General features: G+C 45.2%; 1 protein-coding gene across 3 annotated transcripts in view; it reads right to left on the minus strand.

Annotated features, from left to right (window-relative positions):
• LOC108626216 (uncharacterized) overlaps positions 1–13,968 on the minus strand; it is a 196,589-nt gene that overhangs the window by 40,518 nt on the left and 142,103 nt on the right. For all 3 annotated transcript variants that reach the window (XM_018026782.2, XM_018026779.2, XM_018026783.2), the window contains one exon: positions 1,401–1,479. In XM_018026782.2, the coding sequence (XP_017882271.1) occupies positions 1,401–1,479 (79 nt within the window). The remainder of the gene's footprint in view (positions 1–1,400; positions 1,480–13,968) is intronic.

Below are 13,968 nucleotides of genomic sequence, written 5' to 3' on the forward strand. Positions count from 1 at the left end.
TTTTTCTAAGGTACATAAACTTTTGGGATTGACTGTATAGCCAATACATCCTTAAAAAATTTCCAGACTGTTGAAATGTCGTTTCATCCAAAAAGTACAACGCTGATCAAAGAGCGAGTTAAGAACATTTCCGATCTTGTTTACTCAGCGAATTTCTTAATAGAATAAAGTAAATATTAATTCGATCCAGCGACAATCCCTAGACTGGAAGACCGCCGCGTTTCTCTCAAAACTTTCGAATCCAAACAATCGGTGTTTCTGGGTCCACTTTGCTCGGCGGACTTTAACCAGTTTCTCTGAGAGTTGGCTAGATCGTGAAACTAGATGACGTGATAAGAGATGCGTCTCTCTGGTTTTCCTTACAGAAAGCGGACCGCGGAATTCTGTCTCCCGTTTCCGGGACAATACTCTCAACGCATTTTATCAGCACTTACGAGGATGGAAAAAGAGTGAAAACACCGGCGAAGTAATATCTGCTATATCTTTCCTCCCAGAAAAATTACTGTTCTATTAATTCTCTCCATTCAAACAATTTGCGAATGCATAAATAATGAAATAATTTCGTAACAGGCTCTAACGTATCTGCTAAGAGAATTATCATTATACTGTAGATTTTAGAAGCAATTTCAATGGAAATTTCACTCTTACTTCACTAGTATAAATGTATAATTTTCGATTTTTTACAGAGAACTGAATGATGGATAAGTTTGAGAAGGAAGATTGTGAATATTACTTGGATTCAAAATAATTCTGTAGTTTCCTCTTAAAAATAGATTTAAAAACGGAAAGACGGTACATTTTTGATTGAGCTAATCCTCCACCTTGACGTCAGCTTAATCAGGTTAAATGTTAAACAATCGCGGGACGGATTAACGGGTGCGATTATCGCTGTTTCATCTCGCGGCAGCCGTGAGAGGATCTAGCAATTTCATGGTCACGTACGTCGCGTAAAACATGGTTTCAGCACGTCGCGTCGCGAGGAGCGGCTCAGTTAGATCGAGTTTAGCATTTGTTTGGCGCCGTTCTTAGGGCGATCGCATCACGGTTCGAGTCGACGCGGCGCGAGACGTCGTCGTCGCCGGGATCAACCCGGGTATAACCCTTCCGAATGAAACGCGACTCCCACGTCTACGTGGAGAGATTTATGCGCGATCTGCGACCAACTTTCTCGGCGAGATGCGATCTGCAGGGCTTGGGCCAGTTGCCAAGCCCCCGTCGCGACATTAGAAATTTTTCGGTGAAAAATCCATTTCTTATTTGTAATTCATACTGCTACGTTCGAATACCTTTTACCAAAGTTTCAAGCGTAAAACGTTCGCTATACTTAAAAAACGAAATTGACCTGGACCAAGCAGTTACTCTTTATAGAAGCAATACATTTTTATAATTGTCTGACTCACCAGTCGTTGCCAGTCTTGGTTACATTCTGCCGCTTGCGTCCAGTCTGATGGGGCTTCGGTTCGGCCACCATATTAACATCTGTAACAATAAGAACATATGTCAGCCTCCAACTGGATGTTTGATATCCCAAGTTAACAAATCATGTATGGACTTCACTTAATGAGCCAAGCGTTCTCCCCTCGTATTCCAGCGTGCGACACGGTAATTTGGCACGAAAAAGGGGAGACGCGTGTGACGACGCGAATCGCGATAGAAATCTGTCTCCACGGCTTAATGGCCGGCTCGAATTAATAAAGCGCATGGTCGCCAGGCAGCTTAACGCGTTCGCAAACAGTTATTAATTTCATCCCTTTGCGGGTCCCTCCTCTATGCCGCGCCGGGTACAAACCCCTAAGGTGGATAATGGACGCGGCGTTCGCGAGTGATCAGAACGGTTGAGCCGTTGTGTCAGCGAAATATTCAATTCTTCTGACGTCGGATGGGGCGGAAAGAAAGGCCATTCTATCTGAAGCGTCGCGGTGAATAGGCTTCTGTGGATCTCGATTCTTGGACACGTCTGCCGCCGCGTTGAATATCGAGCGCGGGCAAGCAGCTTACGTGAATTACTTCCGAGCGAATCGATCTGTGTCACTGATGAAAATCTAGGATTCTCCTCATGATCCGTCTTAAGGCTCGGGATTAGGTTCCATCGACCCGTCTCACGATTTTGTTTCGCTCCAAACGAGGTTTCGCTCACCGTCCGAGATTTTCGATTTCCACGAACGATCTTAGAAAATAATTTAATCGACTGAGAACAATTGTGACGCTACACGATGCTCTCAAATATTAGGCGGTTCTCTATTATCGAGAATGATGATTCTGTACCGACAACGGAGGGCAAACATAATCTTAGATGGGGTAGCAGGCTGATTCTCCGGTGGGTGTGTAGCCCGGCACGAAACACGACGCAAGGACCTATCCTTTGTGTAACCTAACCAAACACGTGGTACACGCGAAGAGGGTGTGCGCACACAATCCCTGGCCGCGGCTAAAAGACGGCTCGATTATGACGACTACTTGTACATACCAGAAGGAAATTGTTTGCGTGCCCGCCGCGCTAAGTGAACTGCTCATTATCGTGAGAGCAGACTCCCTAACTAAAATCGAACCATATTTCTGAATATCTTTCGTTTCGTGCTGTGATATTTTCTAACTGTATTTGATTATCATCCCGGAATGGTATTCGGACGTTAATGAAACATTGATGTTTGAATAATTCTGCCCGTTTTCTCTGTGCTCGTAAACTAATCTCAATGCTGGCGCGCTATTTACTTGTACCGGGTGTTTGCCGATTGCACACAATACCTACCTACCCGAATATTGCAAACGCGACGCACAAACGTGTATGAAATCTGAATATTCGTTGCGAGTTGATGCGGAGTTAACGTTAATGAACACGTTAATGCCCATTGACACATGTTTCACGGGAAACACTGCAATAAACGTGCTACATATACACTTGACGTTCATCCTTGTTCGATTCTTTTGACACGGTAGACGAATATTGAATTGTTCAAATATTTCTTAAGGATTTCACAGACATCGCATCGGTTCTTCGAACGTTTTGTGTATTCGCGTTTGAATCTCCCAGGGTGGTGGGTGGTTAGTGGAAATAATTTCATTCGATGAAAACGGGGCGAGGCCGGGCGCGGTAGGGGCGAAGTCGGAGGCGGGTGAATGGCATTTTTATGCATATCGCGAATCGCACGGTCGGAAAAGTCAACGTCGGTGCAGAAATCTGGCAGAAAGCAGCCAGCGAACGACCGGGAAGAGGAAATAGGATACAGTCGGGGATATTTAACCAGGATTATGGCAGCTCGTTTGGTAAAACATTCGCGGAAGTTAAGCGCCTTTCTCCTGCCGGCGCGCGGCGGTGGCCGCCGACACCGCGTCGACGCCGGTCTGTTTTAGATAGCGCCCCCGGGGTCGCTGAGATAACTGTTATCGGGCTGTCTGGCTGTTTTAACGCGGCTAAACCGTTGCCTGATTCTAATTTCTTCGTTGCCCGACAACCGTTAAGAAAAAGTTTAAGGTTGGCAAATATAAATCTCAGAAGCGTTAGCTCGCTCCGACAGCAGATCGTTAACGTTCGCATTCACTTTTTCGACACTTTCAACAAACTTCCAGAGACGAATCATTAATACTAATGAACATTTGAACTGTAATAAATATTCGTTTGATTAAAAAATGTGGATAATTCGTAAAATTTTCAATGCCACGTTCTTCATGAGCATATTTAATTCCGAGGATCAAGACTGAAGCCGCGAGCTCAAGTTCTCGAGAAATCAGCGTGCGTTTAATCAGTCGCGTCATTCGCTCTGTAGTCGTTGTCGTCGTGGAAAGTTTGCTCGATGCTGAATCGTACGTCGGGCGAGGGCGAAGCGCGAGGGCGAGGGAGAAGGCAGGACAGGGTACAAACGGTGGTAGGCGGAAGTCGAGTATCGATGTCATCTGCAAGCACGGTTGAAGGGTGATGCTCTCCCCGTATATCGCGTTGCGAATTGTTCTTCGAACTAACCGCGGCTGCGTCTGTAACCGGCAGCAGCTCACGGTAATGGAATATGACAACGCGAGCCGCATAATGATCAGCCGCTTCTCTGCCTGGCCTGCCTACCAACTTTCGAATAAAACGGCCATTGTCGTTGACGTTCCGAGGAGTTTCGACGACGGTCGCTCATGATAATTATTTTGCGAAAAAACCACGGAATATTATAATGATAATTCATAATCCTATTTATTAATTATACATATCTAATGTTATTTGTTTCAAGACTGATTTCATAAAAGATTTTTATAATAAATGAACGCAGCTAGGAATTAGTATGATCCTCGACAATTCATGAAGCGATGACAAACACGACTAGCGTCTCGCGAACTTAACACGTTAAGTAGAATCTCACTAATTAATATTTTCCGTGGAAACTGATTCAAAAGGTTTCCGTCGTAATTCGAGTCACGCTGCTCTAACCGACGACGGATGAAATTAGGAGATTGACGAAAATGTGTAATAGTACAGGTTATTAATATTTGGTGTAATTTCAATGGAAAAGTTGATCCTATAATCGGTTACGTGGAAAGTGAAATTCATTAAAATTATCCTGAACATCCCGAAGAAAAATGGCAGCCACGGTCGTTAACGGGGCCGACATAACGATAACGGCAACAAAAAGCGCATTTCATACCCCGTTAAAAGTAACTATTTAACAAGCAGACAGCGGGACGGCCGGTTATTATAACGCTCGCTGGAAATCGTTTCCTGCTCATTTTGAAAAATGTTATTCCCCGCGTTTCGCCATTTGACGATTCTTCAGCTATTCAACGCGATGCGACGCGATGGCCGGCGCGGCGATAAAACGAGCACGGTGTAATGCAACAAATCGCGACGTTCGTCATGCTGTCCGCTACGTGACGAGAATGAGAATCGCGAGGTGAAAATAACTGACAGCGGTAGTCTCGGCCCAGACCGACCGATATGCTCGGCTAAAATTGCACCGCAAATTGCCGAGTTGTTTCGAATAGATAATACGTTAATTGGAACTTCGCCAATTAATACGGTCGCGTTCAATGACGATGCTTGACGCAAGTCGCTTTTTCCTAAGATCGACCTTAGTTCTAAATATACCATGTAAAAAGTTTCATAATTTCAGACATGAAGTGCCTACGTAAAAATTCAATCCAGAAGTCTCGAGCCTTTTAATCGATCAGGAAGAGAATCGTTAAAAGCGCTGCAATTTTAGAGGCCGGTGTCATTGTTAGGCTTCCATAAAATTACGAACTGTGGAGACTCGATGAAACGCTTACGCGTATTATGCGACAGACAGGAGGGAAGGAAAACGAGATGGCGAAGTTGAAGAGGAACGTGTACACGCCGCGAGTGGAAGATTTAACGAGGGAACTGATCCATCTTCCATTAGACCGTGCTACGGGCGACGCGCATATGTTTCTCGCGAGAGGTTCGCGAAAATTGAGCTTTGTCGTTGCCCCGACCCTGGTTACATGGTAATTCGGTTTTCAGCTCAGAAAATAACGCGGGAATACTTAATATACATGAAAGAAGCGAGCGTTCCATACAAATATTCTCCGCTCCTGGAACGAATTGCGCTTCGTCTGGAATTCGTATTTTGGATTCGTAAGAAATTGAAACCGTAAAGAAAACGCGAACGACGCGTGGATACGAAGACGTCAGATGTAAACGCATTAAATAAATAAGAAAGTTACGATGTTATCGAATTGAAAAGAGACCTGTTGCTCTTTAATCCGTTTGATATTTCGCGGTGGAATCTATAGACGCTCGAAAGCAAATAAAACGACGGCGAATGATAATCGTCGCGTTTTCACGAGCAAACAAACCGGTCCGTCCGGGACATAAGCCGCTTATACTCATTACGGGCACAAAGGCCGGGAAGAAAAATGAAAATGAAGTGGATGGGAGCCCCATTAATGCCTGTCACGCTTTGAGGGTTGCAAGTGTCGCGAGAGCGTAATTCAAGCGAATTAAGGGCAAAAATCGTGGTTATTTTTCTTTGTAGCAGAACACGATGAAGCGTGTCCCGATCCCCAATGGGTTTATTGGACAGCAAACAAATAATTATTATCGCATTCAATCGATATCAATGTTACATTATTATCCGACGTGCGACGCATGAATTCCATGTGGACCTCGAAATTATTTAGCGATTAATAACAATTCCACATATATCGCAGATCAATATTAATTATAGTAATATCTGTATAACGTTCTCATACATCTTTTAGTATTTGTTTTAAAATAATCGTGAATCGTTAAAATTCTACAATTACCACATTTTTCGTTCGTTTGTCGTGTCAATAGACGAACATTTTAAATAGAAACTGTCTCGGTTCGTACTCGGTGAATCATCGCGATATTACTTCTCACGACCTCTTCACGATTAACCCTTCCCATCGGATGGAGAATACTCGTTCACGAAATTCATAGAACTGCTGCGTTTCAATGTGAACGCTCACACGGAAACTCGACTCGGGGGGTTGTTCGTCGAACAAAGTTTCGTACCAACCGGTCCGAGCTTCCTCCCTTGATCAGCTCATCAAACACGCACGACGATATATATGCATACTCTGCCCCGCGACACGATAGCATTCCCTCGGTCTTCTTTCCTCCACCTCCATTTAATTGCGTCTCACTATTTATAACCGTAGGTACAAGTTTTGTTTCGTCTTTGCCGAGACCGCGGGGCTCGCGTGTTGTTTTACACCGGAACCTCCGTTTCGTGATAACCGAACGTTAAAACGCGGGTTTACTACGGGCGAACACGTGTTCCGATCCTGTCGGTGGAAACGCGCGGGGCCGTTCTCTCGCGGATACGAAGAAGTCACGAAACTTCTTGCGTTCTATCCGTATCTCATATTTACAACCGGTTGTTTTACCCCTGTTGTACAAATTGTTATTCCGAGTGATTTACATGAAACGCATAAAATATGTAACACTCGAATTTAGCTAGGGAATATATTTCCAAGCGACTATTGAACGACAAACGAATTCGTTCGTTTTAATATTGAAATACCGTAGAATCGTATGATAAAACTATTTGTGAGGCAATTGATGATATGATTAATGAAAGCTGCGCGTACGCTTAAAGGTTTTATTCGTCCCGACGAACAGGCAGCCGGTTGAATCAAATTTTAAGCGCACGGTTCTCTACTCGAAGCTATTTGAAATTCGCGTGTTTGATTTTAATTACCAGTCTGGTTAAACGGCCGGCCGGCCGTCGCTGAATCTCTCTCTCTCTCTCTCTCTCTCTCCTCGCATTTAGTAACTTGGAAATTCATGTCGCTCGTCAGTTTACCGGGACGATGATAGCCGGCCGAGTCATTCGCCAGACCGCGAGGATGAAGACCGCAACGGTGTTACCCGCAGCCGTGCGAAACGTCAAAAACGTCGTTCCCGGCAAACGGCTACGACTTCCCTCGCATAAAGGTTTCTACCCGGCCATTGATTTACTACGATGCTCGTAGAGACCAAATAACGCGCTACGCGCCGAAACGAGTCGACGAGTACGAGCTTAATTAGCGAACTTGTTTAATTAACATTTGTCTCGGTATCGGGCTTTAAGACATGAGCTACGAGGAGGTGTTTAATTTTACGTTCTAAAGAAGGAAATCAAAGAACGGGAATTAGTTAAGGCGTATTGTGAACGTATCGTATGGGGGAAGCTCGATCAAATAGAAATTGAAGAGGCACTCAATATAATCCAGCGAGTCGAGTTTCTCGAATTCAATTTTATCCTTAAATCTGCACGAACTTGAATATATTTATACATCTGTTACTTGTTCAACTGATACGATCTGAAATCTGAGGCGACGTTTATAAATAGTGATTCGTCATGCTCAGACAGTACGTTCGTATCTGCGTGGAACGCGAATTCGCTTTCACGGTAGCCCATCGGAGAGATAATAAAATTGAGAACGTCAATCTCGTAAACGCGAACGCTTCTTCGCAAGAGAATGCTCTGGCATTTATCTACTCGGTGCTCGCGGCATTTATCTATTTTTCCGGAATATCGAAGTATCAGATCTACCGCGCGCAACGTCAAAGATCGCTTCGGAATTCGAGGCAGACACACCTTTCAACACAGCGAAACGGTTCTTTCTTGGAGAGCGAGGGCTAGGCAACCCCGACAGCGAAAAGCAAGCTCGATTCTTTCCAAATTTCCAGCTCTTTACTTTCTCCCATGGAAGCTTTCTCGCTTTCACGCGTCGCCCCGTTATCAATTCGCAAAAGGGAGGAAGAAACAGAGACGGAACGGGGGAAGAGAAATCGGCAACGGAGTGGCAAGGGCTGAAAACGGCGCATTCAAACGAACCGTATTGAACGGTTGCTACGTTTCTAGCTGTTTCAACAGAACAGAGTCGCTTTTATATGCATCGTGCTCGCTGGGATTCGTTGGTCAATCCGTCTGCGCGGACGAGCCCGAGCCCTGCCACCCTTAAGCCTCAGGGAAACCGCCGCCCTCCTTCCCTTCCGTCCTGGAAAAGGCCGGCCATTAAATAAGTTTTTCCTACCCTCCTCGACGCAGTCTGTTTCCCCGTTTTATTAAATGTCGGAGACTTATTAAGCAAAAAAGTTCTGAGAAACATGTCGATAAAAGGAACTCCTCGGGAGAAGACAGAAGGGTTGAAAGCGCCTGTGATCATTGTTAACCCCTTCGCGAGCAGAACGCTCCCCTTTTAAGATCCTTCCTTTCTGAAATTATTTCATGACATCGGAAACAAAGAATGATGTCTACCCGTAATAAAAATTTAATTAGACGTTTGAAGGGACGGTAGTAAAAATTCACGACGCGCTCTAAGGAAGGAACGGTGGAACTTATTTATTAAAGATAACCTGACGCGAGTCTCAAAGCGTGAAATCTTGTCCGGGCAAACGCTGTCCCGTGATTTCACGAGGAGAAAAATCTTTCGGTACGAGGTACACGCGAACCCTCTTCCCCGTTAATTAATCCCACCGTGACTTACGAATAATCATACCGTCTACCTCGAGACAGACATCGTTTCTCTGCGAGCTCGGGGTTACATCGCTACTCCATTTCGCCCCCTAACGGCTTACGCGCGGCGTGAGACGCTTTTGAATATGCACAAGCCATTTTCCGTGATTTTACAACGCGACGCGTACACCTTGTCGCCGGCTGTGTTCCGTGACGCTTAAACCTTCGCAAACACTTACGCCAATTTATGCAGATTGATGTAACATATTCCAGTAGAATTGATAAAATATACATAAAATGTTGTGGGGTCAGCGAGGAGTAATCGTATGCACTGACTTCAATGATTTTATCAAAACGTGCTACGCATAAGTTTCAGAGAACGAACGAAATAAGGAAACGAATGAGTCAGAATGTATTTTTAATTCGAAATACCTCTAATTGACTCGTTTTGGACGCTGCAAGTACGACGGGCTAGTCGAGGAAAAAGTGGAAAGGACATGGGAGGATAAAGAAGGGATTAAGCGAGGGGAGAGAACGTGCGGAGAGCGAAGAAAGGGTGAAGTCTGAGAAGAAAAGAGGTCTGGAGCCTGCGAAATGGAGAGAGCGCGAAGAGGAAGAGAGATCGCAGTTGTCTGAATGCCGCGGCTAAAGGGCGGTTCTTAGCCTCTTAACCAACCGCTCTAACGTGGAAAAGCACGACTACTTCGCCGCTACCCGGGCAAAGTTTACCTTCGCTAATTCAGCCGTGGCGTAGAAAATGTTGAAAGGGAGTAAATTTGACCGTGGTGTAAGGGTGGCAGCAGCCCTCCCGCCGCCGTCGCGTCGGCTCATTGACTACCGCGATGCCGGACGGGAAAACGTATTTCACTCTCCGGGGGTATAATTAACGAGGCAAGTGTTATAAGCACCTGGGTCGCGACCCACGCAAAATTCTCGCCAACAAAACACGTGATCGGGGCTCTTTGACGTTACGCGCGTTCGAGATTCAATGGAGGGACTTCGCTCCAACGTTCCGACGAGCTTTGAGCGGCAGCAAACCGGATCCCGGGGCCCGGACGGCCGAAAGAATTAAAGGATTTCTGCGCTTTTAAATGGCGTATTTAAAACTGATGAAAGCCACCCCCGCTGAATATCCAGCTGTTATGGCAGCGAAACCTTTCCTACTGTTTTTTTTCTCTCTGCCCGCTCGCTCGCGTTCAAATCTGATCGAATGGACTGCGTACTTTCGCGAGGAAAAGTATTTAAACCGCATCGGGAAATCGCATTCAGCTACAAGCTACGTAACGGGTAAAAAAATTCTATTTCCTTTTTCTGGCTTATCGAAATTGCTCGATGCGAAACTGTTTCGAATATAGAATATTGATAAGACGAAAGAAATTAGTAGTAAATACGTAGAACATCGTTTCTTGAATTGGGTACCGGCAGTGGCATCGATCCAATCAGTGGTCGGGTTTCGGCATTAATTCCATCGCCGGCCGATGGTTTCACGATGCATCGAAGGTGGCTGGCGGGCCATCGAAGAATCGAAATCCGGGGTGCACGCACGTGCGTAAATTCACAGGTCACGCGCGTGCACCACCGAGGCCGTCCCGGAATGCGGGAGAGCGGGCTACAAATTACGGCCATTACTCTCGCCACGGAGGCGCGCAACGGGTTCTCTCTCCTCTCCGGCCCGCTCGTACGCGCGAGACTATTGTGTATGAAATGATTATGGCGGGTGTATGGTATGAGGTCGCGAGAAGCCCCGCGCAAGCCGTTCGTCACTTAGATTGGCCTGTTGGCAGTTACAAAAGGCGGCAGTCGCGCGCTGAAACCACGATTATACGCTCGCTCCAGGCTTTCCCTGCCACAGCCCGCCGCCCCTCTTGTCCACTTGATAAGAGATTGCCCTGGCCCTTCGAACCTCGATGGTTGGGATTGTTGGCTATTTCGGGCAACGATTGATCTAAACCGTGCTGCGCCCCCCCTCCCTCCCAGAAATCACGAACGACATTGCGAGCGATTTCAAGTTTAAACCAGATAACAAGAAATAATTTTACTTTTTAATATACAGGAGTCAATTTGAAATATAGAAAATTATTCATTAATCGTTGATTTCCAGCCTCACAAATACATTCTAATTTAAAATGTGAGGATAAATTCGAGCAACGGTCCCTGTCATATAATCAATTCATGCATATAGTTTAGCTGTTTAACAAAGTGGACTGTAGTTAGGAAACAGATTATCAAATACTAGTGCGAGGAGCGTACGTGAAAAGATTTCCGAGCTTGTCCTCTTCACCCGTCACCGAATTGAAATATTTCAACCGTGATTCCCGATTCGTGCGCTAGTTAAGCAGCGAACTTTTGAATGAACATAAATAACCATGGTTCTAAATGTCTCCTGGACGCGTTGACCCGAATATGATTCAATTATTCTTAGGAGGAGATCGATGTGACTCCGCGCTCGTTTCGTCTTACCTCGTTAGAATCTATCAATCACTGCGGTTTTCTATTAATAGACTAATCGAGATTCAGAGAAACCCGCAGATATTTATTAAAATCCGCCCACTCGAGTCTAATTTTAATTTACAAATTGATTTCATGTTTTCGCATTTGATTATGTTTAATGTTGTTACGATGTCGCGATGTCTCTGGCAATGTTCGCGTTATCCATAAAACAAACGGTGTCGCGAGGTTACGAACGGAAGCAATTCGCATTGGAAGCGACGATACAAGGTATGAGATACGAACCCCTATAAACCCTTGACGCCGGGCAGAGGTAACGGCAACATAAGTTACGAGCGCGAGTAAATAAATGGAATAATGGAAGCGAGGAAAGTGAAAAAGTTCTGCCCGAGATTGCAAATGGCGTGGATGACAATCGAATCGCGCGTGAGAAACGATTTTCCGCGCCGAGAGGAAATTAAATCAGGCGAGGTAAAAGGAAAAAACTAAACTCCCGATGTGGAGCCTCGCATTAATCATATTTGCTCGATCGTAGGGATCGCGTCGGACATCTTAAAAAAATAGTATCAGGGTCCGTCAACTGAATTCGATATCGTACTTCGCGCAAATAAAATAATCAATTACGGAAGTTCCGTGGTCGATTCACGTGGTCGGTTACGAGCATTTAATATAAATATTGAAAAGATTCCATGAAATATCGCGGAGGGGCTGGTATTTACAAACCGGCGGGAGATTAATTGGCAAACAAGTATCATCGAGAAACGGTCTCGCAATTAACGAAGAAATTGAAGCGAAAGCAATATCCAAATAAAAATCGGGACCGCGGCGTTGGTGCTCTTCGTAGCGAAAAATATTAGTAGGCAACCGGCGATATTTGCGCGCCACGGAAGGAAAAAGTTTCGAACCAGAACTAGACTTTCTGGGGCATCAAGCCACTTTCGCGTTATGCAATATTAATGTGCGCCGCGTCATTTTAAAATATAAACACTTCCCGGCCGTCTGAATAATTCATGGCCCATCCGGCGTTTGTTATCTGTTCGGTTTATCATAACGTTTGAGCAGCACTCGATACCATTCCCGGCGCGGTGTCTTCTGCACGGTCCCTGTCAAACAGTCATTGTTTCCCGGAAAAATTTTATTCCGATTCATAGGGAATAACTGTCGCCGATATATTTCGTTCATTGAATCGCGTCCCATAAAAGTATGTCCTCCACCGTTCAAGCTAGAAACGAGATACGCGATTCTCGCATCGCCGTTTTTTCATTTTCACCAATTAATTTCCGATCGACGCAAAGGGGATATATCAATTTGCATTACGTTTAACGGAGAACGGAGGCAAACACTACAAAGAATGTTTAATCCCAGCGAAACTTGGTTGTTTTTCCTTCCGGTCGAACAATGGCCGGCGCACTGCTCTTTTTTCTTCCTCATTGAAGAATTTTCGCGGCGAATTAGATTGTTGGAGGATAAAGAAGCGTGTCCGTCCGATGGTCTTTGTTACACCGAACTTCTATAACGCTCTATACTGTGTATGCTGGGATACGTGCAAAGGTTTCGAAAAGTTTTCGCTCGCTGCCCCGCTCGCTCGCGAAGCGAAAAGTTATTATTCCAATCAATTTCTCTCGAACAGTAACACACAGCCTGTTTAAAGTTCGGTGAAACGAGGTGAATCTACTGCAAACTCGATGGCGCGTGCGCCCCAACTTCAACAAATCTTTTTACACGTAACCGACTGCGCGCACAAAGCTTGGCCGTCGCCCCGATGGCTTTTCAAAAATTCTCCCAACTGTCGCTAATTTCAACTGACGCGAAACGGAGTTACGTAGAACCGGAACCGATTCGTTTTATAACGTTGCACGTTCGATCGCTAACGAATTTCCACGAAAAGTAGTTGACCAAAGGATCGAGTTTAGAATTTCGCCCGAGGATTGAATTAGCGTCGACGCGTCTCGGTGAAGTACGATGATAAATTCGAAGGAAAGGCAACGCGTGTCAACAGGAGTCGACCGACGCTCGGTTTGCATAAAACCAAGCGCGCGGTAAACTCTTTAATCCAGAGACTAAACTCGGTCGAAGCGTCAACAGGGCGGGATGAATCTTTCGCGCGAACAGAATGAAAGCGGCGCAGAATTTAGTGGACCGGTTTCGAGTTTCGACGATCCTCGGGCAAACGGGTTTCGTTTTTTGTTTTACGACAGGATTTATGCCGTTTTTTTATGTTGACAGGAAGTAGGTTATAAATCGTGGATAAGTGGGAATCTTGTGAAAGGGAACGCGTATGAAAAAAAGGGATGGAGCAGGGAAAAAAAGCGTAGCAAAAACTTTTGGATTTACTGTGAAAGTTTCGGAAAGTTTCGGAAATATAGCGCGCGGAAAGGAAGAGTAAACAAGCGCGGAAGTTCGAGTCCGAAAAACAGGGCAAGAAAATGAAGCTAAATGGGTTTTTAAACAGCCTGAGAATTCCGTGTTTTCCGTGATGCTCGTTTTAATCGAATTTGAAAGTATAAGAAGAACAATGCTACAGATTCGTCTAAATAAATAACGCTTAAATCGTACGAATTAGATCCTCGCGCACTCCGGCAGGAAACTTAATTCCTGCGAGTGAACATCGCCAAAA

Source organism: Ceratina calcarata, unplaced genomic scaffold (assembly GCF_001652005.2).
Source record: "Ceratina calcarata isolate Rehan_Ccalc_2016 unplaced genomic scaffold, ASM165200v1 scaffold39.2, whole genome shotgun sequence".
Lineage (NCBI taxonomy): Eukaryota > Metazoa > Arthropoda > Insecta > Hymenoptera > Apidae > Ceratina > Ceratina calcarata.